The 22996-nt window shown below is 48.1% G+C and overlaps 8 protein-coding genes across 8 annotated transcripts; 2 read left to right on the forward strand and 6 right to left on the reverse strand.

The window, feature by feature from the left end:
- Nucleotides 1-80: 80 nt before the first annotated feature.
- yme2 (uncharacterized protein) lies at nt 81-2675 on the reverse strand (the record flags this gene model as incomplete). Its single annotated transcript, XM_057221924.1, has 3 exons — nt 81-637; nt 691-2436; nt 2489-2675. 3 exons carry the CDS (start codon nt 2673-2675, stop codon nt 81-83), a joined length of 2490 nt encoding a protein of 829 aa, XP_057072196.1.
- A 246-nt stretch (nt 2676-2921) lies between these two features.
- Nucleotides 2922-3545, forward strand: N7516_009206 (EMI1 family protein; the record flags this gene model as incomplete). The annotated part of the gene is made up of 1 exon (XM_057221925.1): nt 2922-3545. The coding sequence occupies one exon, from the start codon at nt 2922-2924 to the stop codon at nt 3543-3545; it is 624 nt and encodes a 207-aa protein (XP_057072197.1).
- A 656-nt stretch (nt 3546-4201) lies between these two features.
- On the reverse strand, nt 4202-4762 carry N7516_009207 (uncharacterized protein; the record flags this gene model as incomplete). The annotated part of the gene is made up of 1 exon (XM_057221926.1): nt 4202-4762. One exon carries the CDS (start codon nt 4760-4762, stop codon nt 4202-4204), a length of 561 nt encoding a protein of 186 aa, XP_057072198.1.
- A 528-nt stretch (nt 4763-5290) lies between these two features.
- On the reverse strand, nt 5291-12113 carry N7516_009208 (glutamate synthase (NADH)). The gene is made up of 6 exons (XM_057221927.1): nt 11818-12113; nt 11701-11741; nt 8758-11633; nt 8286-8717; nt 5561-8223; nt 5291-5506 (listed from the first exon to the last, which is right to left on the reverse strand). The coding sequence occupies exons 1-6, from the start codon at nt 11991-11993 to the stop codon at nt 5365-5367; spliced, it is 6330 nt and encodes a 2109-aa protein (XP_057072199.1). The 5' UTR covers nt 11994-12113; the 3' UTR covers nt 5291-5364.
- A 3246-nt stretch (nt 12114-15359) lies between these two features.
- N7516_009209 (uncharacterized protein) lies at nt 15360-16542 on the forward strand (the record flags this gene model as incomplete). Its single annotated transcript, XM_057221928.1, has 2 exons — nt 15360-15392; nt 15460-16542. The coding sequence occupies 2 exons, from the start codon at nt 15360-15362 to the stop codon at nt 16540-16542; spliced, it is 1116 nt and encodes a 371-aa protein (XP_057072200.1).
- A 676-nt stretch (nt 16543-17218) lies between these two features.
- Nucleotides 17219-17965, reverse strand: N7516_009210 (SNARE domain- containing protein; the record flags this gene model as incomplete). The annotated part of the gene is made up of 4 exons (XM_057221929.1): nt 17219-17422; nt 17512-17605; nt 17683-17880; nt 17955-17965. 4 exons carry the CDS (start codon nt 17963-17965, stop codon nt 17219-17221), a joined length of 507 nt encoding a protein of 168 aa, XP_057072201.1.
- Nucleotides 17966-18566: 601 nt separating this feature from the next.
- N7516_009211 (histone H2A.Z-specific chaperone CHZ1) lies at nt 18567-19065 on the reverse strand (the record flags this gene model as incomplete). The annotated part of the gene is made up of 3 exons (XM_057221930.1): nt 18567-18769; nt 18871-18880; nt 18940-19065. The coding sequence occupies 3 exons, from the start codon at nt 19063-19065 to the stop codon at nt 18567-18569; spliced, it is 339 nt and encodes a 112-aa protein (XP_057072202.1).
- A 521-nt stretch (nt 19066-19586) lies between these two features.
- On the reverse strand, nt 19587-21959 carry N7516_009212 (OPT family oligopeptide transporter; the record flags this gene model as incomplete). The annotated part of the gene is made up of 1 exon (XM_057221931.1): nt 19587-21959. One exon carries the CDS (start codon nt 21957-21959, stop codon nt 19587-19589), a length of 2373 nt encoding a protein of 790 aa, XP_057072203.1.
- Between the last annotated feature and the right edge of the window lie 1037 nt (nt 21960-22996).

Consider the following 22996-nt stretch of genomic DNA (forward strand, 5'->3'; position numbering starts at 1 on the left):
AAGAAAGGACTGGCTTCAGTAACATATTGTTATTAGTAATGGAGGGATATTGAGATGAGATTAATACAGTAGCTAAAAGCTCAATTCTCCTTCTGCAAACCCTTTGACAAGGCAGCACTTTCATTCTCATACTTGAGAATCTTCGACTGCGATGCGTGAACTTTGCGCAGAAGCCATTCAATCCGCGAGGTTAACTCCCAGGGGTGTTTTGGCAGCGAGCCAAGGACCTGTAGCTCCTGTTCATACTTCATGATACTTGAATTCTCGTTTCCAATGAGCTGTGAGAGAATTAAGAGATCAAGACGGCCCTGCAGGGTCTTATTCGCAACTAGACGTTGGAAAGCAGCGCGATACACGGGTTTGCCCGGCTTGATGTATCGTGGGAATCCTCTATCCGTTCCAATGGAGACGAGCTCTGCTTGCTCGAGTGCCCGGAGAGTGGCCTCGCCGTTGTCCTTGAATATATCGTCGAGAAGGATTTTGTTATACAACAGGGTTCCATCCTTGGAATGGGCCATAGACTTGATCAGATGCCACGCCTGCTCATGGGTCCATTGGGTTGCAATCGACTCTGTTCCGAGTATGAATATCTTCAGAATTTCAGACGCCGACTGTTCAATAATACGGTCCACGGCAGCTAAATAAAATAGTTAGTAAAATCCCCGAGGTGAGAACCAAAGATAATCTTACCTTCAGGGGTCTCTCCAGCCTCAATACGATGCGCCATGAATTCCAAGTCAGTAACTCGACCACCTAACATCTTGATACAGTAATCCAAGCCACGAAGCGTCTCTCTGCGCCTTGCATTCTGTTCATGGTGACCATCGCCTGCCTCTGCATCCAGATGACTCAACACGAAACGACGACCAACTTCTAGTGAGCAGTCACCCAGGGCAATTGTGCGGAACACTTGATTAGGCATGGCTTTGCTCAATGGCTTTGCAAAAGAGGAATCAGTCGTCAAGAAGATGACATGAGCGATGTTTGCGGATGTCAGACCAGCCGCCCATTCGGTAAGTTTGTCGAGCACGACACTATCATCCGCGTCATAGAGGAAATTGTCAATTACAACGACAGGTCTCGCCTCGGGATGAGCCTCCAGGTATTCATCTTCGGACATGTTGAAATCCTTGTCCTCCTTTCGTCTACCTTCCAAGGCAACTTGTTTCAGAGCGACACCAGTATTCTGCCAGATCTTGCTCAACTGCGCATCTAGCGTCTCGGAGAAGCCAGCTTTGGTGCCGATCATTCCTTGTGCAGCAATATCAATGAAGCTGCTGATGCTATTCATCCAAGAGAAGATCGGTCGGTACCCGACTTGAGCGGCTGCTCGTGAAATTCTGGCTGTGTCACCCCGAGAATCCTGAATGTGCTTACAGTCAATGATAACTTTATACTTGTGCTCTTTCAGAGCTTGTTCCAAAACCAGCTCGCGTTTCCCTGAGCCCCGAGGACCATAGATAACAATGAAGGTCTCCGCGGTCTCCGTTAACCAGGCTCGCAGTTGTGCAATCTCTGCCTGTCGGTCTTCCCAAATAGCCGCTAGACCTCGCGGGTCCGACTTTCGCTTCCCAAATGGGAACATGCTCGCTTTGCTGGCTTGTTTTCGAATCCACTGTAGCACTGGATTCTCTTCACTCTGGAACGACGACTTGACTTTGAGTGTGATGAAGAACGTGCGAATCGGATCGAAGATGATGACCGTAATGGTAGCTATCAGAGCAGCTATAGCAGGGATCACTAGTCTCGGATGGTTCAAAATCCAATCCCTGATCATAAACAGCTTGATCTTGCGCTCGTAGTTGATCTTGAACCTTGTACCGGACTTGCCACCCCCTGCTTCTTCGGAGACAATAAATCCATGCATGCAGTTTCTTGCCATCACAGCGAAACGGGGGCGCTCGAATCGCAGAATTGCATATCGCGGTTCGACCTTCGAATCTGAGGGCTGTGTTTGGATGTCCAGAATTTTGCCGTAAGGTCGGAACATTGAGTATAGGGACTCTTGAGTTAATTCGACCGCTGAATTATCTGGGGATGTCGGCAAGAATTCCACCTTTAGGGTCTGACTTGGGATTCGATATAGGTCTTCGATCCACGGCGTTCCGCGAACGAGGTCTACATCGACTTTCAAGATTGGGTTAAACCAGGGCTTAATGGGATTGGTTTTCAAATGCTCGTTGATTGCATTTTGAATACTTTCGTTGCTGATGTCCGACTTGAGCGCATACTTCACGAATGCGCCTCCCTCTTTGTACCTCGTTATGACCTCTTTGATCTCTAGACCTAGGTCTTTGGGCAAGGCTCGTTGAACAATACGAATAGGATCAGCTGCCGCTAGTTCTGGGTTGTTGACTCGTGTCAAAAATCCCTCGAGAGGCTGGATATGACTGAGGGGTCCCCGCAGCAGCCATTGTAATCGGTGCGGAAATATATCTAGAGCTAGTTAGTGCATAGACATGATAGCTCGCCATAACTTGGCGCTCACTATTGACATAGACAATCCCTTCATTTTCTCCTAGTGAAATATGCCCCGACTGGATAGAAGATGTGTATCGTATCGTTGAGCGTCTCCGAAGCGGAGGTCTCCACCCCCGGGAGGCATTGGCGCTGATACGAGAGCGTATCGGAGACCAAAGGGCCAACGGACCTTTTGATAAGGTTGTCGATCTCATTCTGACTATAGACACATACCGACTAGAGCAGAAATAAAAACAGAAATAAAAAACAAAGTTGAAAGAGCGATCAAAGTTGTTTAAATCGACTTGCCCAAATTGATGACGTCGGCTCGTGACTCGTTTACCTCGTTATCGGGACTGGTTATCGGAGTCACATGACATATTGATTACCGCGAAAAAGATAACCTCGCGATTTCAAGTTGTCGCGATAGATTCACCAATTCTTTCCTCTTGCAAAACAAAATGGGCTGGCTGTGGGGATCAAGTCCCAAGGATGTTTCCAACGATGTTCCCAAGGATATCCCATCCGCAATTCCTACAGAACCAGCAAAGCAGAATCCACCATCGAAGACCCTGACCCCCGACGAACAAGCCGACCTGGAATTCAACCAAATCCTGGCCGATCTCAGAGCCGAGGATGCGTCGCTCTCACAACGAACAGGCCTGACCCCCGATGGCAATCCGTCGCCAGGATCCCAATCACCCATCTCCCCCGAATCCCTCTACCAAGATACCATGTCCTGCCGCAATGCGTTCGACTACGCCTTCTTCTGTCAGTCTTTCGGGGGTCAATTTGTGAATGTTTATCGATATGGAGAACTACGTTCATGCAGCGATCACTGGGATAATCTATGGCTGTGCATGAAGACACGAACTTGGCCGGAGGATTTGCGCAGGAGAGAGATCCGAGACCACAACCGGAAGAAGTCGATTAAGTACAAGACAGGCCCCAGCAGTGAGGATGTCTGGGATGTGCGGCTAGACCCAGCCAAAGACTCGTTCAAAGGAGACTTTGCCGCAATGTGGGAGGAGATGAAGGCTGAAGATGAAGCAGCGAAACGACAGGCGGAACGGACCACTTCATGATGTTCCTTGTTTCTCTCTTCTCTTCTTGTTACGATATGTAGATATACACCATTTTGTTTTATTTACTCATGTATAATATGATACTCTCCATTTCCCCTGTGTATCGGCGTTTGTTCGATGGTCATATGGAGGACTCCGCAGATTCGCATATAGCGCTTATAAGGTGTTTTCTGTTACACGGTATGATTTTATATGCTCGGCATTTCTCAGGCCTATCTTTACGTGGGTTTTATAACTATGGTCTATGATCTATAAAATTCCATTAAAGGGGGAAAAATGATTCCGAAATAGATTGATTGACTCAAAAGGCCTCAAGAAATGCTTGAAGAATGCCACATAATTGAAGGGACATAGAATTATGAAACGTGTTAGTAAAGACCTAAAAGCCCGTGGACACAAGAGACATGTCTTGGGATATCAAAGAGGAAATCCCAAATAGTTATACTTACCTCATATTCTTTCAGACCATTGGACATATATACCCAGGAAGCTGTGAGTAGTCAGTCGCCGTGCATATAAAGGCTCAACTGCGAAGCAAGGTTGTAAGACCTATTGTAAAGAGCAACTCGACATGTTAGCATACAGAAATCTAATAGAAGATAGGTAAGGTGATGTTCTCCAATTCTCTAGTTGCCCAATCCGAACTTCATTCTTTATTATTCTTCCTCTTCCTCTTCCTCTGTAATAGAATGGAGCTGGGTCTTAATGTGCTTCTTTACTCGACTTTCAATCTCCGCAATCCTAGCATTGACAGAACTTCTGCTGCCAGTGCTGCCCGTAGAGGAAGCCACACTAGCCGTAGATGAAAAAGCGACCTTTCGCAGAGCCACAGTCTCAATCCCCGAATCGGCATCAAGCTTCAACTTCTTGCCGAGTTTCTTTACCTTAAGGCTAGTGGGATGGTCAACATTGAGCTTGGCCATGGCAGCAGTGATATCAGCGATATCAGATGGACCGGACGCAACAGTTGGAGTAGATCCACCGCTCAGGCCGCAGGGGTGAGAGGTGGGAGGTCTGCCGCGACCTCCGGCCCTTGTGTACTTCTTCTGCATCCTTGTTCGAAGGCTACCCTCAACACTCCTACCGCGCCCGGATACTCGACCATCATTATAGTGGCGGATGGAACGTCGCTCGCCGCCGAGCTCGCGGTTAGTGATGAAGCCGTTTGGATTGAGATCACTTGCGGCATCGGTTGTCGTATTGGCCTCGTTGTCCATGTCTGCGATGGATAGGATCCGTGAATCTGTGAAATAGGTTAAAACAAAATGAATGGAATGGAATGGTCCGAAAAAGTCAAGGGATATAAGGACACTTATATATAGTTTAGCCATGAAAGCCGGCCACGCAAGTTTAACAAGGGAAAGTTGCCACAGAAAGAAGCACAAAGACATAGTCGACACTCTCTAGCTCTTTGTTATTTAATACAAAGACATAGAGAGCCTCAAAAGAAACGAAAAATTCAGTTTTATAGATGAATTCGAAATAATGATGACGCAGAGTCGGATTTGCGGAAAAGCTATGTACAGCAGAAATAGAGAGATCACCGAATGGCAGACGCTCTAAACACCTTCTAAACTTGAGAGAAGAAGGAAAAGAAATCAAACGCTGAGGAAAAAAAAAAAGAAAAAATGAATAAAAATGAAAATAAAACAGAGAGTAGAAAGCAAAAACTCAAGAAAGCGCAGTCTTGGGAGGCGTTTTCATTCGCGCAGAGAACCAACCCCATTTGAAACCCCTCTTAAGTTACAAGTTTATCCATGAAACTTTTGTCGTGGAAATGGCCGTCAAAGTCGTAAACATGTCCTACATTGCTGCTAGATTAAGCAGCAACCTCAGTGGGCTGAGGGACGGAGTCGATGGCAGGACGACGGACGATACCACCGGTGACTGGGAGCTGGGAGCTGGTTCCGCTGAGGAAAGCGTCCACTTCACGAGCACACTGGCGACCTTCGTTGATACCCCTAGAATCATGTTAGTATATCACACAGCTATATAAGAGTTCGGCGAAAACTCACCAGACAATCAAAGACTGTCCACGGCGACAGTCACCTGCCGCATAGACACCGGCAATGTTGGTCGAGTAGTGGCCGGGAGGAGTCTTGATGTTCTTGCGAGGATCAAGCTCAATATCTTCACCAAAGACCCGATCCTCGGGGCCCAGGAATCCCATAGAGAGGAGGACAAGGTCAGCGGGGAAGAATTGCTCGCTGCCCTCGACGGTCTTCATGTCCCAGCCGCCGGTAGCGCTCTTGGTCCACTCGACTCGCACAGTGTTGATGCCCTTGACGCAGTTGTTGCCATCGTCAACGAACTCGGTCGACATGACACAGTACTCACGTGGGTCTTTGCCCATGTGGGTCTTGACCTCGGTGTGACCATAGTCGACACGGTAGATACGGGGCCATTGAGGCCAAGGGTTGTCACGGGCACGCTCTGGGGGAGGCTGGGGCAACAACTCGAAGTTGGTCACCGACTTGGCACCATGGCGGACAGAGGTACCAATACAATCGTTGCCGGTATCACCACCACCAATGACGACAACATGCTTGTCCTTGGCAGAGATGTATGCGTCATCCGAAAGACCAGAGTCGAGGAGGGACTTGGTGTTCTTATGCAAGAATTGCATGGCAAAGTGCACGCCATCCAATTCACGACCAGTGACCTTGAGATCGCGCGCAACAGTGGCACCGGTGGCAACAATTACAGCATCATTTGTGGCACGGAGAGACTGCAGGGAAATCTCGCAGTCAGGGCCAACAGCAGTGCTCGCAACGAACTTGATACCTTCAGCGGCCATGAGGTCGATACGGCGCTGGACAATCTTCTTGTCAAGCTTCATGTTGGGGATACCATACATGAGAAGACCACCCATACGGTCGGCACGCTCATAAACGGTGACGCTGTGACCAGCGTGGTTAAGCTGATCAGCAGCAGCCAAGCCAGCAGGTCCAGAGCCAATGATAGCTATAGTCTTGCCAGAGCGGGTCGGAGGGGGGCAGGGAACCATCCAGCCCATCTCGAATCCACGGTCAATGATTGCGCACTCGATGGATTTGATACCGACGGGGTCTTCATTGATGCCTAGAACACAGGAGCCTTCGCAAGGCGCAGGGCAGACACGACCGGTAAACTCAGGGAAGTTGTTGGTCATGAGCAGACGGTTCAAAGCGTCCTGCCATTGGCCCCGAAATATTAATTCGTTCCATTTAGGAATAATGTTGGAAATGGGGCAGCCGGTGTCAGATTGGCAGAATGGAACACCACAGTCCATACAACGGGCAGACTGGTACTTAAGCTCGTCCTCGCTGAGGCGATGAGAGATCTCGCCCCAGTCGCGAGTACGGGTTGTCGCATTGCGATACTTCTCACTGCGGCGGCTGTACTTCATGAAACCTCTTGTTTTGTCCAAGATCAATGCGGACCGCTTCTTCTCAGTCTTGGAATCGCTAATGCTGTCTTCAATATCCAGCAAGTCAGTCTTCTTGGAGTCATCGGCATTGGCCTTCTCGGTTTTGACTGGGGTGCTAGGGAGCTGAGGAAGAGTAAATTCGGCCTTCTTCGCAGCCTCCGCCTTAGCAGCCTCTTCCTCCATGACACGCTTGTAGTCGGTTGGCAGAACCTTGACGAAGTGAGAAAGCGCGCGAGTAAAGTCGAGCAGGATGCGAGCAGCCAACTCAGAGCCAGTGTAATGGTGGTGATCTTCAATCAAACCACGAACAAAGGCAATCTCTGATGGGTCTTCGATGCTGGAGATCTCAACCATCTCCAAGTTAACCTTGGAATGGAAGTCTTGGTTCTTATCCAGAACGTAGGCAATACCACCAGACATACCAGCAGCGAAATTGCGGCCAGTGGGTCCGAGATTGAGTACACGACCACCAGTCATGTACTCACATCCGTGATCACCAACACCCTCAACAACGACAGTAGCGCCAGAGTTACGGACAGCAAAACGCTCAGCAGCCATACCGCGGAAGTAGCAAGTTCCGCGGGTGGCACCGTAAAGACAGGTGTTACCAACGATGACGTTTTCTTCAGCTTTGAAAGCGGCTCCACGCGGGGGGTAGACGATGAGACGACCACCGGAAAGACCCTTACCGACATAGTCGTTGGCATCACCTTCAAGCTCAAGGGTGACACCGGGGGCGAGGAAGGCACCAAAGGATTGACCAGCAGAGCCCTTAATGTTTGCGTGAATGGTATCCTGGGGAAGACCATCTTCGCCATAACGTCTGCTGATCTGATAAGAGAGAGTAGAGCCCAGAGCACGGTCGGTGTTGACGATATCACACTCAATTCGGCAAGGTAGACCCTTCTCAAGAGCGAGCTCCGATTCAGCAATCAACTTGTTATCCAAGCGGGTGTGGAGGCGGTGATCCTGCTTGCGAACATTGTAGGTAGCGACTCCAGGGCGAAGTGAGTGAGCAGGGGTCAGGATGAGTGACAGGTCAATTCGTTCCTGCTTGACATTACGAATATCGTCCCGGACCTTAAGCAGCTCAGCACGACCGACCATCTCGTTAACCGAACGAATACCCAGCCTAGCCATGATAGCACGCATCTCGTTGGCAACATAATAGAAGAAGTTGATAACATGCTCCGGTGTACCCTTGAATTTCTGCCTCAGTTCGGGATCCTGAGTCGCGATACCAACAGGGCAGGTATTCAGGTGACATTTCTGGGGGAGATATATTTGTTAATAGGCTGTTCGTTGGGAAATCAGAGGCTGAATGTACTCACTCTCATCATAATGCATCCTAATGCGATCAAAGGAGTTGTGGCAAATCCATATTCTTCCGCTCCAAGGAGACAAGCGATGGCAAGGTCACGGCCCGTACGGATTTGGCCATCAGTTTGGACGACAACACGACCACGCAGATCGTTCAAAACTAGAGTTTGATGAGTCTCTGCAAGACCCAATTCCCAGGGAAGACCGGCATACTTGATACCGGTCCAGCGCGAGGCACCGGTGCCACCATCATGACCAGAGATCAAGATGTGATCAGCCTTGGCCTTGGCCACACCAGAAGCGACAATACCAACACCAACCTCAGATACGAGTTTGACGGAGACACGAGCTCTGGGGTTAGAGCACTTGAGATCGTAGATAAGCTGCTTCAGATCTTCAATGGAGTAGATGTCGTGGTGCGGGGGGCGGGGAGATAAGACCGACTCCCGGTGTGGAGAACCGAGTGCGAGCAATGGGGCCGACGACCTTGTGGCCGGGTAATTCACCACCCTCACCGGGCTTGGCACCCTGGGCCATCTTGATTTGCAATTCATCGGCGTCGGCTAGGTAGTTGGATGTCACACCGAAACGACCAGACGCAATCTGCTTAATAGCGGACCGCATCGTGTCGCCGTTCTCCATTCTCTTGCTACGCTCGGCATCTTCACCACCCTCACCGGTGTTGGACTTGCCACCCAAGCGGTTCATGGCAATGGCAATTGTGGAGTGAGATTCCATAGAGATAGAACCGTAGGACATGGCACCGGTCACGAAGCGACGAACAATTTCGGTCCAAGGCTCGACCTGGTCAATGGGAATAGGGGTACGCTGGTCGAAATCGAAGTCCAGCATTCCACGCAAAGTACAGTTCTTGATCTCTTCATGTGCGGACTTGGCATAGGCTTCATAGGACTTGTCGTTCTTGGTGCGAACGGCATCCTGCACGTTGGCAATGCTGGTGGGGTCGTTGATATGGGGCTCTCCTCCATCACGCCAGTGGTACTCGCCGGATTCGGGCAGACCGGGAACCTCAACAATTGGACGCGAGGGGTAACCACGCTCGTGGAAGGCGAAAGCATCCTGGGCAATCAGATCAAATGTGATACCACGGATGCGACTGGCAGTACCGGAAAAGCAGCGATCAATAACGCTGTCGTCGATACCAAGGGCCTCGAAAATCTGGGCACCCTTGTAGGACTGGAGAGTAGAGATACCCATCTTACTCATGACCTTCAGAATACCACCATCACAGGATGACTTGTAGTTCTGAACAACCTTCTCATCGGGGATGTCCTTGCGGATCAGCTTCTCCCGGTTCATCTTGAGAATACATTCTAGAGCCAGGTAAGGATTGATGGCATCGGCACCATATCCTAGCAGAACACAGTGATGGTGGACCTCGCGAGCCTCGGCAGTTTCAACTGCCAGGGCAGCAAGCGATCTCCACTTGTTTCGGACGAGATGATGGTGCACCAGACCGGTAGCCAGCAAGGCAGAGACTGGAACACGGTCGGCGGATGTAGCACGGTCGGAGAGAATGATGACCCTGTCGCCATGCTGGATAGCTTCAGTGGCACCATCGCAGATGGAGTCGAGCGCTTCAATATACCCAGCGGTGCCCTTGCTCTTCTCGAACGTGATATCGATGGTTCGCACAGTCCAATCGTTGTGGACTACGTTGACATTCTTCAAAGCATTGAACTCGGGAATGGTCAGAATGGGAGAGGGTAGACGCAGACGGTGACATTGCGAAGGGTCCATTTCCAGCAGGTTTCCCTGAGGACCGACGTAACATTCGAGGGACATAACGACAGCCTCTCTGATGGGGTCAATGGGAGGGTTGGTGACCTGGGCAAAGAGCTGGCGGAAGTACTCGTAGAGTAGGCGAGGCTGTTGGGCAATGCAGGCGAGAGGTGCATCATTGCCCATGGAACCCAGAGCTTCCTTGGAGTCTGCGGCCATGGGGCCAAGAATCAAGCTGACTTGTTCAAAAGAGTACCCGAACACTCGGAGGCGGGGGTCGTTCTGAATGGTGTTGTTGTCCAGGGCAAAAGAAAGATCAACGTTGGAGTCAAGTAGCGTCTGGTTGATAGCAGGGAGTTTCAGAAGCCCTTTGTCCAGCCAACCGGCAAAGTCCTGGCGGCGGGCAACAGTCTGCTTGAGCTCAGCGTCATCGATGATCCGCCCAGCCACGGTATCAACCAGCAGCATCTTTCCAGGCTGCAAGCGGCCCTTTTGAACGACTCTCTCGGGGTCAATATCAATAGCGCCGACCTCAGAGGCACAGACGATGCGGTCATCGTCCATTACATAGAAACGGCAGGGACGGAGACCGTTACGGTCAAGGTTAGCACCGCAGTAGCGTCCATCAGAGAAAGTGAAAAGAGCTGGACCATCCCAAGGTTCCATCTGACAAGCAGCCCACTCGTAGAAAGCAGACTTGGCCGGGTCCATGGCTGGGTTGTCCTGCCAGGCCTCGGGAATCATAATCATCACTGCCTCAGGAAGGGACAGAACGCCATTGATCATGAGTAGTTCAAGCACGTTATCAAACGCGGCTGAGTCGGAACCGCCATCCTCAACAATGGGGTACAGCTGGTCAAGCTCCTCACCGAAGACATCTGACCGCAGGACACCCTCTCGTGCGCGCATCCAGTTTTTATTTCCTCGCAAGGTATTTATTTCACCGTTATGGGCAGCCCATCGAAGGGGTTGGGCACGATCCCAGGATGGGAATGTGTTTGTCGAGAACCGAGAGTGTACTAGGGCGAAGTGGCCCTCGTAGTCTACGTTCACTAAATCGTGGTAGTAGGTGTACACTTGAATGGGAGAGAGTTGACCCTTGTAGACGATGTTCCGGTTGCTGAGAGAGCATAGGTAGAACCAGTTTCCGAGACCGATGACATGAGTGGCACGCTTTCGTAGAACGTACAGCTGAAGTTCAAAAGTTCTCTCGTCAAACTTTTCAGTGTCGGTGATCTCGGGCTTGTTGCCTTCACCATATGCTGATTTCAAGACCACAAATGGCTGCATAATAATGGGCTCTCGAGATAGTGCGGCAGGACCAAGAATGGTTGAATCCCGGGGCACTTCACGCCATCCAAGAACGCGCAAGCCGAGTGTCGTGGCCAGTTCCTCAAATCCTGCTATGGACTGCTTGAGTGCCTCCTCGTCGGGCTTAAAGAACAAGTTGCCAACAGCATATTGTCCCAACGGAGGGAGATCCACACCCACCTCACGGGCGAAATTCTTAATGAAAAACTTGTGTGGAATACTGGTCATCACACCAGCACCGTCACCGTCCCGTGCATCAGAGCCAACGGCTCCTCTGTGGGTCATGTTGCACAGCAGATTGCGAGCTGTTCGATTGCTATCAGCTTCATTTGTTCTGACCTTGAGCTCAAAGGGTAGAAAACTAGCACTCACCATCGCTAACAATCTTGTGGCTTGGCTTTCCCTTGATGTGACTGGTTTGTCCGTCAGAATTGAGCTGGTCCTCAATGTCTCCAATTGGGGACCCAGTCTTAGGGGATTTTCACTCACGCTGCAAAGCCTACACCACAGGCATCTTTCTCATATTCAGGGTTGTACAGACCTTGCCGCTCTGGCAGAGCATTGGCCCAGCCATAACCCTTTTTGGGTTGGTACTGAGAATACTCATGAGGGGCCTGTTCTTCACTTATATCTTTGCCATAGAGCTCCTCCAAGTTAAGACCCATTCTTCCGTCGGGAGCCGACAGAGAATGGAATGGTAACTGAAGGGGATTGGTTTCTAGGAAGGACCCCGCCGATTTGGGGGTTGATTGGGGGGTTGACAGCGATGTCGTCACAGGGTGTGTCGCAGCGCGGGCGAGGGAGGAACAAACGGGTCAATGATCACCCAGCTTCTGCGAAAGAGTTGAAGATGGAAGAGGTGGGAAGGTAAAAGGAGAACAAGCGAATAAAAAGGAGAGGGGGGAAGAAAGAGAGAGAGAGAGAGAGGGAAAAAAAAGGATGGGTGATTACGGTGGGACAGTAGGTCCGGGGATTGCAAGCCCCGATGTACCCAAAAAGGGAAAAATTACAATGGTGGGGAGTTTACCGTGGCAAAATGTTAGGTGAAAGCAGCCAAGAGAAACGGCAAGGGGATGTTTAAGTGAAAGAAATATGAGTAAAACAGTAAACAGTAAAGTAGTAAAGTAGTAAAGTAGTAAAGTAGTAAAATAGTAAAATAGTCAAATAGTCAAATAAATAAAACATGCTATGCTATGCTATGCTATATGTTATAACGTGCCACTTCAAGGACTACTCAGTTGAACAGGGCATAAGTGTTGACATACAGTACGGAGTAGACGAAAACAGCTCCAAGAGCATTCCAAAGTAATGATAATCATTATGATTACGGAGTGCAAATCATCCCAAGATAAGCATCACTCAGCCAATCAGAGTGAAGATGTTATGACCCAGGGTTAACTCTTTACTACGTCAACTAACTTTCGTAGTATAACTAGTTAGTTAGTAATATCTTCTATATAATTACTATATATCACTATATAATTACTATATAGAACTATTCTATATACCTAATTCTACAACTTATTTTTTATATTGATTCTTATGTCTACTCCGTACCTCACTTCTTCTTTCTTTATTCTCTCCAAAGCTCAAAAAAAAAGTAAAACAAGGTCCAGTGGGCCGGGCGGCCCCATAGGCCCATAAGGTCCATAGACCCATAATAAAAAGATCAGAGCTGCTCATTGGGCAGATACATACGAAAGTACATAATACGGAGTACCTCGGTACTGAGTGTACTCCGTACACATTCCCGTATTAGAAATAAGACAATTCTCACATGGAGAGTGGGAGACCCGGGTGAATGGGCACACACTCCCCAGTGGGGCTAAGATGTAGTGCTTAATCCATTTGGTTTCGAGCCTCCAGTTTGCATTTAGTCTGCATCTGCAGGAAGGGGGAATCTGAAAAAGTACCAAAAAAAAAAAAAAAAAACTAGCAAAAGTACCGATTTGAAGGATATCCTATCAAGTCCGTACCAGGAAAGACACAGAAAAGAAAAAGATAGTAAACTATTATGGACATTAAATGGACATCAGTTGGGCATATTAAAGACAAAAGAGACAATCAGACATCCAATGGATGGTAATGCAAATACCTGTAACAAGTAACAGTACTACGTGGACATTCCGACAACGGCCAAGTCCCCTGTCCCGGGTTTCCCCTCTCTATCACCTTTGCTTGTAGATGCATAGCCCGATTTCGGGGAGCCGTTTGCGGATGGGGTTCCCCTTCGTCCGTTTGAAATCAGTTCAGTTCAACTTATCTGCCCATTTATTGACATTGCCCCTACCCCTGGACTAGAAGGATTCAGCTCCGTGAATTGATCAGAATCCCTGCTTCCTCAAATTTTCATGTTTTACATTCTCAAATACTCTATATGCTTGATCCCAGTGTATAATTTGGGGTTAAATAGAGTCCGGGGGAAAGTCATCCGTCTAGACATGTGAAGATATAACTAGAGATAAGGTAGATGATGATAATAAGAATACATAACTCCTTCTCCTAAGGATCTTTACCTAGCTGTCTCGCTTAGCTGTCTACATATACATAATATACATCAATAGTTATTGATCGGGTAAAATAGGATCAGTATTCTCCTCTTGCATTTGATTTTATAGTTCACATGCGGTGTATAGTTACCGTATTTTATACAAGATTTAACCCCGGAACCAGACCAGAGTGGATATCACATGATCCCCACCTTCTTTAGGCCAATCAAAGTGCTGATGAAAGTCAGAAGACATGAGCAGACACATCCATCGAACGTCATGATTTCGGGGGAGGGGAGCTACCTAAGGTACAACAGTATCCCCCGGGTTTTTCCGAGTGTCCTCTTGTCCACTTTAGGTTCACCGGTTGCTGGTATCGGGTGATACCGGAAACCAACAATATTAATATCAACTACACCGTATCGTTATATTGTATGAGAGAACAACTCGAACATCTCACCACTTTGACTAATATTTCTATTTGGGATTCACCTAACATCCCACTTCTTACAGTGTACAACTTTAAAACATCGCACCAGTAAAGCACCAGCTCACTTCCTCCTGTATCCAGCGCCTTGGGAGGTTTTGGATTTTGACTCGGATGAGTCTTACCTACATATGTAGTCATTTGGCTGATCCTTGATTTATGCATCGTAGTAGAAGTACGCCTGTAGCTAAGGGCCTGGATTAATAAAATGCTAAACTCATGATTGACTGGACTCCGTAAGTGGAAGCACCTCTCATGCTGTGCAGGTCCCCAAGGCCAAGCCAACAGAAACCGAAAAATAAGGCCCTATAATATAGTTAAAAGGAGTGGGTTATATATATCCATGACAAGCCCAGCAAAATAGAACTTAGATACATCGATCTATATAGAGTCAAAGGTTATATGTCAAAGTATGCCTTTTTACTGCCTCCGTATATACCTAAAAAGACACAACGTCTAAGAAGACATAACAAGGCCGCATAAGCCGGCCCACTATTCTTGTGTTGTTTAAAGCTATAAATGTTATTAGACACTAATAGAAGATACAACGTAGAATATAATTAGCCTTGATTTTCTAGAGTATTCCTAGGTATATAAATCTTAGCTCTGAATGTAGTAAATTGAAGCATACAGAATAGATATACTGATCATATAGTTAGCTATGTATGTTGTATACAAAACAAAAGTACAACATAAGGCTGGGGGATTCCCCGCATAGATGAATTGGTTTGATTGGCTGTGGAGCTCTGACCTTTTCTGCCTTCGCGCGCGCGAGCGGTTTCCCGACCCTGGATGATATCGTGCGCCTATATCAACATCGCCAGTCGCTTCTCTATGACTTTATTTCCAAGAGAATTAAAGCTCACACGCGTCGTGGAGTCCCAGAACCAGTGACCACTCACCCGCCGCACCATATTATTTCGGAGCAGAGCTACAAAACGCCACATCTGCAACAGGCCATCCCCACAAAGCTCCATAAGCAGAGAGATCGGAATAGCCCCTGGAGGCACCATAGTATTCCCAAATCCAGCATTGAAACAATAATCCTTGCAGAGATGCTCACCCTTTCATCCATCACCCCGCGCGACGTAAGTGCCAGGCTCTAGCGATTCGAGTTTCTCAAATAGCCCTGGAGAAAACTAACAGCTTCGATAGTCCCACGAACTTTGGTTCGGATCTTCCCAACCATATCGGTCTACCTCGGATCAACAAGCTGGTGACAATTCCGCTGCCAACCACCTTGCCCGACGCAATGCCAGCGGCACGCCCAGCAGTCATCGCTCATTAATGCCATCCCGATCTTATGCCAACACAATCGCTACATTAGCTGCAGAAGAACGCTCGCTACGCTCTCGAAAATTGAACATCGCGTCGTTCGGATACTCATGGATCAGGCCGGCGGGATGTGCGAAGACAATGCTCGGTATGAAAGAGGAAGAAGCGGAGCGTGAAGAGGCACTACAAGCTGCTGCGGCTGAAATGGAAGCTGCAGAGGGAGAGGGAATAATGGATGATGACATGGGGATGCAGACAGGGGAAGTCGAAGAAGACGAAGGCATGGAACGCGATTTGGATGATGATATCCCCAATGCGGAAGAGGAGGCCTCAGGTCTTATCGAGGAAGGCGAAGAGGGACTTGAGGAAGATGATATTGGCGAAGAAGGAGAATACATGGAGCGCGACTTGGACGATGACATTCCCGAAGGCTTCCCCGATGATGACTATGAGGGCTCAGGCTTGTATGATGACGATGACGAAGAGGATGATTTCGATAACCAGCCTGACCTGGATGCGGAGATACCTGCCGCCGACGGTGAGAGTGTGAGTGAAGGCATGACACGCGACCTCGACGATGATATCCCCGATGCTGTAGAGCAAGGCTCCGAGCAAGAAGGGGGATGGCAGCACACAGACAGCGAAGAAGAGCTGAGTGACGAGGAAGATGAAAACGAACCCAGTATCATTCAAACCAGGTTTGCCGAGAACTTCCGTACCAGCACGCCAAACAGTCGTAGTGCTTTGCCTCCACCTCCGACTCTGCGCCGCGAGCCCGAGACTGAAGCCCAGCGCCGTTTCCTCAATCGCTGGAGCGGTGGTGGCGATGCATTTGATTCTAGCAGCATGCTTTACAGTGACGAAGACCTGCGTGCATCCATAACCAGTCAGGGCAGTCGACGGAGCGGGTTTGCGAGAAGGTTCCCACGGCACATCGGTGGGCCCAGGGATAGTCTAAACTAGAGGCTATTCGAAACTATGTTATACTTGTTCAATTTCCTCTACGGCGTTTTATGCGAGCATTAAAAGATAGACCTCGCGGGGGTTCTGCCTCGAGGCTTCGATTGCAGCTTATGATTCCTCCTTATGAGACAAGATATTCTATGAGCAAATTCAATGAATATGACTTCAAATGCGTCCTGAAGCTAACGTCCAGTCTTAGAAGGTGAATATCCACCTGTAAATAGCTCACTTTACTCGGGCAGTTTGTGTATATTGTTTTATATGCATTATGTACGGTTTACTTAAAACATTTTCCAGTCAGAAATAGCCTGGTCATCATTAGATCACATTGGACAACTTCTCTGAATCATCCCCAGGGATGAATACCAGGCAGAACCCCAACGTGCCGATCCAGAAATCGGTACGTAGCCGACATCTGACCCAATGGCAGTGGTTTTCATATTCATAGCTCAAAGAATCCATGGTCCCAGAACACCTCATAGCGCCAAAGTCAAGATTCCCATGCTGAAGATACTGATAAGTCATGTGCGTGATTCGATCCATATGAGATCAAGCCAAAGAGCAAGTCGCTGGGTTTTGCGTAAAGATGGGAGATTATAAAGACGAGAAAGGCGGGCGTGGTCGACATGGTATGGAGTGCGAGGGCATGTCTCAGAGAGACATCAAGGGTATACGTTCAGAATATCCACACATAGAAGAACAGGAGGAAGACAGCGAAAAAGAAGCCAAGCCAGACTCGCCAGCCGACGCCGGTGCTGTCGGCCATGCGAAGCATGCGGTTCATATTCCCGCGGAGTCGGACTCGAGTGTTATCGAATGAATCGTTGAGGTCGGTCATGTGTGTGGTGTCTCGGATTTCATCGCCAATTGCAATTGTGATCTAGATGGTTTCTCCCCGTCAGCGGTTTGTTATTTCCAACGCCTACCTGCTTTCGTCGGACCTGGAAGTATAGGTGCGAGGCTTCTTACATCCTTCAACATTTTGACCTTGGCACTGATACCCTCTACCTCGGCGTCATTTTGTGACTCGAGAGACGAGAGAACTGCATCGGAGTAGTGTCCCCTATGACAAAGCCTCGGTTAGTAACTATACATACATAGTCGAATGATCTCAAAAAGACTATGAGCCACTTAACGCACTTTTTGTCCGGCGATGCACTCTGATATCCTGCTCCAGCGGCACCGCTACTGGCATAACCATTAGGTGCTGGACTGGAGTAACCTCCGTACCCGTATCCACCTGGTTGTTGGACAGGCGATCTGCTAGCTTGGCGGGAGTCACCACCGTATTGATCGAAGAGAGACGAAGAGGCGCGGGGATCACGTTGACGAGGAAATCTATTGAGATTACTGCTGCATTAGCTGAAAGACACCCCCCATAATGAACCGAGCGACTAATGGTGGAACTATACCGTGAAGCCATGACGGTCGTGGGATGTAGCTAGAGTTCACGACGGAGGAAGAGGAGGAACATAAAATGTAGATAATTTGTTCAACGGCAATCGAGCATTTTGCAAGGGTCAAAATCCAAGTCGATCACTATTCGAGTCCTCGATGCTTGCGGAGATAAAAACATCAAGGTGGCCATAGCGTTGTCATTCGCCGAACAACACGTGATAGCCCAAGCGTCCAAAGTTGGAAGTACTGGAAATCGATACAACACAGGATACGCATGGGCATCTGTTTATTGTCAATTTGATCATTTTGGAATTTATTATGATGGGATGTAATGGATAACGCAATACTCGTTTCAAGTTATACCCCTAGAAATATTTATTTGGTCTACAAATTACATCATAAGCTGAACATCGGCCAACCCATAGTCAATGCATTAAGTGTATATCAACGGGGTTGGAAGAAGAAATCCCAAGAGATATTCATTGATTCATTGTCATCACAGAATCGCGAGACATCTTATGGACACGAGCGAAAAAGGAAAAAAAAAAGAAACACCGGGGACCGATCCGCGGCGCCTATAGTTCAAAGCAATTCCATGCCACCCGGAAGTTTTATATTTGTCGAGTTTAGTCGCGCATCTGATCATCATCGTTGGTCTCGTTGTCCTCGCGGCTCTCGTATTCATCATCGTCATCCTCGTCATCCTCCATCTCATCAGTGGAAATCTTGGAGTAGTCGATGACCTTGCCGCGTGTGCGTCGGCCACCCTGGATGATGTTGCTCTGGTCGATAGGATCGTTGAGGTTGTCTTGTGTGTCATCATCTTCGTCTAGGAGCAGAAAGGGTCAGTATGGAGGCAATCAATGGTCATTCTGGCGCATGTGGTCATTCAGGCATGGGTTGCTGGGAGGTGGTAGTGGGGGTACACACCATTTTCAGCCTAGCAACACGTAAGGTTAGCATAAAATCAGTAGATGGGTGTGTAAATTGTAGACTCACGACCTCATTCTCGCTCTCCGACTCGCTCTCCTCGTCCATGCTCATTTCTTGGGTGGGTTCAGCCTTGCCCTTGCCCTTGGCGAAGGCTTGCTCGTTGGTGTTGGAAATGGTCGCCTGGTCAGCCATAATGAGGTTTTATTTGGAGTGAGTGGATGGAGAATTGTAGGAAGGTTGGGTTGGTGGAAAGGGGGCAAGGGGAATTTAAAAGACGGTCTGCAAAGTAAGGTCTCCTCGAACCAAAACCAAAACAACATGTAAGGGCGACCTCGCCGTCTGATTGGCTGTCTCGGGTGATCAAGCCCCGTGACAAATCTTGCCCTGAGGCATCAAGGACCATCATCGAAGTACCTAAGTAGTAAAGTAGTATTAGATCAACTGAACATGAATTAAATGAAATCAAAGAGCAAAATATTGAAACATTTTACCTACAGAGCAAGATAGTACCTATTACCTAGTTATCTAACATGTTTATATGGGCAAAGGTTAACCCCAGGCCATCAAACAATAGTATATCATACTAGGGCGCTTCTTCTGCCTGCACTTACGAAGTGTGGAAAAAAAAAAAAAGAAAAGGCAAGAAAAGAGGGCGAACGTTTATATGAGAACTCATAATATCAGCTATTCGTTTTTCAAATCATAAAAGCAAATCAGCTGTCAGGAGCGAAGCATCTCTCCACAGACGTTGCATTATTGCCCCACCATTTCGGCATTGAAATTTGCTTGCCTGCTCCGAAAAAGAAGAAGACGAGCAACATGTTGAGATTAAATCCAGCATCAAACGCAGCAGCAATCAGGTAATTGTACCGCTTCCAGACCTCAAAATGGCGACGGTAAGCCCAATACATTACAACATATCCACCAATAATGGCAGATGTGTAACCAGTACTAATGTTACCGTAGAACATCGCCAGTCCTCCAAAGAAGATACTGACGTTCCACAGGTCAATCCGAAGCCGGGGGAAGAACCTGTGGAAACAGAAGAGAATAGGAGGAATCACCGCCCCTATAAGGAATGACCAGGGAAGCACGGCCATTTCCGTCTGAGCAAAAAGCCTCTTCGGTCCAAGCACAGCGTACTGAACCCCCATTGTGTTAGAGGTCCGTAGGGACTGTCCTGTCCATTGATTCAGTGGATCCGCTTTCTTGCCAGTCAGATAATCTCCTTTGGTGTCCATGATCCAACGAATGACAGCGTAGTTGATTGGAACACCCATACAAGTGCCGAAAATTTGAGAGAAGAAAACCGTGCGGGGTGGAATGTGCATGTAGTGACCGATCTTTTGGTCCTGGAGCATATATTGTGCACGATACCAGGCGTCGCCTGCAATAGACCCATAAACAGAAGGACCACAGGGGTGTTGGTGGGCCTCGCCGGCCTTTGTGTGAACCATATAACCATACATGAGTTCGTTGAAAGAGCCAGTCTCAAGTTGGTAGTTGGAGATGGCGTAAAGCCAAGCAAACGGGATGACTAGGACAGCAGCGCTCGCAAGGGCCACAAACAAGGTCCAGACTGGAATGAAGAGATGCCCGAGTGCGAGAAATATGACCAGAATGACGAAGGCTACGGTGAACAGAATCCCATACCACCACCATGGAATATCTTTGTACTGTCTCTGGATAACGTTGAGGCGGTCGTGATACTGGTGATGAATGCTTTCGTTCTTGGGGGATTTCTCTGCTGTGCGAGACGACCAGATTCTTCGGACATTCCCGGAAACCTGTGCGTATCCAAACGTCAAGATCCAAGTGACCGCTGCGGGAAGTTTGGCGTAGTCGAAAAATGTCGCCCACACATTTTGCAAGCCCATATACATCGGTCCGTACTCCTCATAAGCGGTCGCGTTCAGGTGATAGTCTGGGGTGAGTACGTCGAGGGTTGGGTAGGTCGTACCATTGCCTAGGAAAAGGCTGTTTGACATGAGTCCGTGCTTGAAGGAACCTAGATTCCCCCACTTCGCTGCAGGGAGTAGGACCCAACAATTGAAAGCAAATGCCAAGAACAAGATGACCTGTGTCCAGTACGGGGTCGTCATGATTGAGGATCCGTTCCAATTCACATTTGACCAATCTAACGAGAGGTTGAGGAATCCCATGCCGCCAATACCTGAGCCAATGAAGTTGGCCACCGGATTGTGAGGCGCCACCCAGCAGAGGAAGGCCAGGGACGAGGTGAATGGGAAAACATACTCTGGTAGGAATTGCCACATGGTCATCCCTAGAAATGCGAAGAAGAACACCTTCATCTGGCGCCGAGCGAGAGCCGATGAGTTGTCTGTCTTGCGGAAAGTTTCGAACAAAGTGGTCTGCATCAAAGCTTGGGGCCAGATGTATTCCGGGTCAGGCAAAAGGATTTGTCGGGCCAGAGCAGCAAAGGAGTAGCCAATCCATACGATTGAAAGCATGAAGAAAATGGCAACTGCCGGATTGACTCGTGTACCATACCAAAGCTCTGCGAGAACGATGGGAGCATACCCCATGTTGTACGTAGCTCCCGAAGCTGCAGTCAGTGTGACCAAGACATGCTCCTTGATGCTCCATGGGGCCGGGTTCAGGCTAAAAGAAAAGCGAGTACCAGGTAGCCCAATCTTCCAGTCGGGAAGAATTCTGGCCATAAAGTGACCGGCATAGTGACAGGCAATTTGAACAAAGAAAATGGAGTATGGTGCCTTGGTTGTGCGGAAGTAGCTCATCTGCGACAGAAAGGCTCCAGGGATAACAAAGATGATCGAGAGTACAAAGTAACGGAAGGTGATTGTCGGTAAGTTGGGGTCATCGGTCAAATTGATCAGATGTCTCACCGTCATGGGCAATGCAGCAATCTCGGGGTTATTGTGTGTCTCTTGTTCAATAGCGGCTGTCTCCCCCTTGAAATGGAGGTTCTCCTCATCCACCCTGGTCTCTACCACCTCCGGGGGTTTGGAAGGCAGCTCTGAACCTTCTAAACCCATAGTGTCTTTTTCTATTTTGACCTCGGTAAGTTGGTCCCCGGGCCACTTACGCTTCAGTCCAGCGAACATGGCGAGAAAGGGGATTTTAGAAGAAGAGGATTCTAGCGGAAACTAGATGAAAGGGGAAGATAAAAAAAATATCAGGTATCACACATCGATATTGACATATTTTCTTTTGAGGTAGAAATCTCTCATGATGTGCGACTGGAGTAAATATTCGCCATTTCCCCAACAGACAACGATTGGACAAGTTTAGGATAATACCCTTTTGTACATTGATTTACAAGGTTAATAAACATCAATGCTTAGCGCGGATGGCGCAAGCCCTGAGTCTCCAAAATTTAGACAAATCGGAGTCAACCCGGAGAAACTAACATTTTCTCTTATTTCTTATTTTCCCCTACAGCAAACAACATAAGCCTTCAGGGGGGGAAAGGCCGGGCCAAGTCGGGACACACAGGTATGTATGTATGTTGCACGTTGTGGCTATACTTCGGAGTATGGTGGACTAAGATAGGGTTGTGTATGGATATATATTGATATAATATATAAACCATCGGGTTGTTCCAAGGTTCTTGATTTTCTTATGGAGAATATAATATAGTTAACTAGTTAGAGAATAATAACATGTGTAAATATATAAATATGTAAATATGCAGGGTTTTATCTGTTCTTAAGACAAATAACCCTTACAGGCTACTTGATTTATGATTTAAAGAGATAATCGATGAAAAGAATGGAATCAGACTGCCTAAGGTAGAGAAGTATGGTGAAGATATTCACAGAAAGTGCGAACTTTAGCTTTCCTGCCTTAGGCTTCACTTTCTGCCTCAGGGTATTATGGATAAATATTACTCCGCTTCCGGGTTAAGAATGGTTACATAATATAGTGACGGAGAAACACTCCCTCCGTAGTTCGCAGTCCTAAGGATCCAAGGATAACTTTGGATGACACATCCATAGATGGAACCTTGGAAGGACCAGAGACCAGAGATTAGATGCGGTCATGAATTCACCATGACGTTATCCATAATTGACCATACCATTACCAACAATACATACATGTACATATGTACCTTCACCCACAAAACATACAAATCAAGGGG

The sequence above is a fragment of the Penicillium verrucosum genome (assembly GCF_028828655.1).
Source record: "Penicillium verrucosum strain IBT 35672 chromosome Unknown utg000003l_segment0_segment0, whole genome shotgun sequence".
NCBI classification, from domain to species: Eukaryota; Fungi; Ascomycota; class Eurotiomycetes; order Eurotiales; family Aspergillaceae; genus Penicillium; species Penicillium verrucosum.

Excerpts from the sequence above, each read along its gene's own strand:
- N7516_009208 (XM_057221927.1), bottom strand. The coding sequence starts at position 11,993 with ATGGGTCTTAACTTGGAGGAGCTCTATGGCAAAGATATAAGTGAAGAA. Across the intron at positions 8,224-8,285 it reads TAGGATGCATTATGATGAGA|AAATGTCACCTGAATACCTG; the intron begins GTGAGTACATTC and ends TATCTCCCCCAG. Across the intron at positions 5,507-5,560 it reads GGACAGTCTTTGATTGTCTG|GGGTATCAACGAAGGTCGCC; the intron begins GTGAGTTTTCGC and ends ACATGATTCTAG.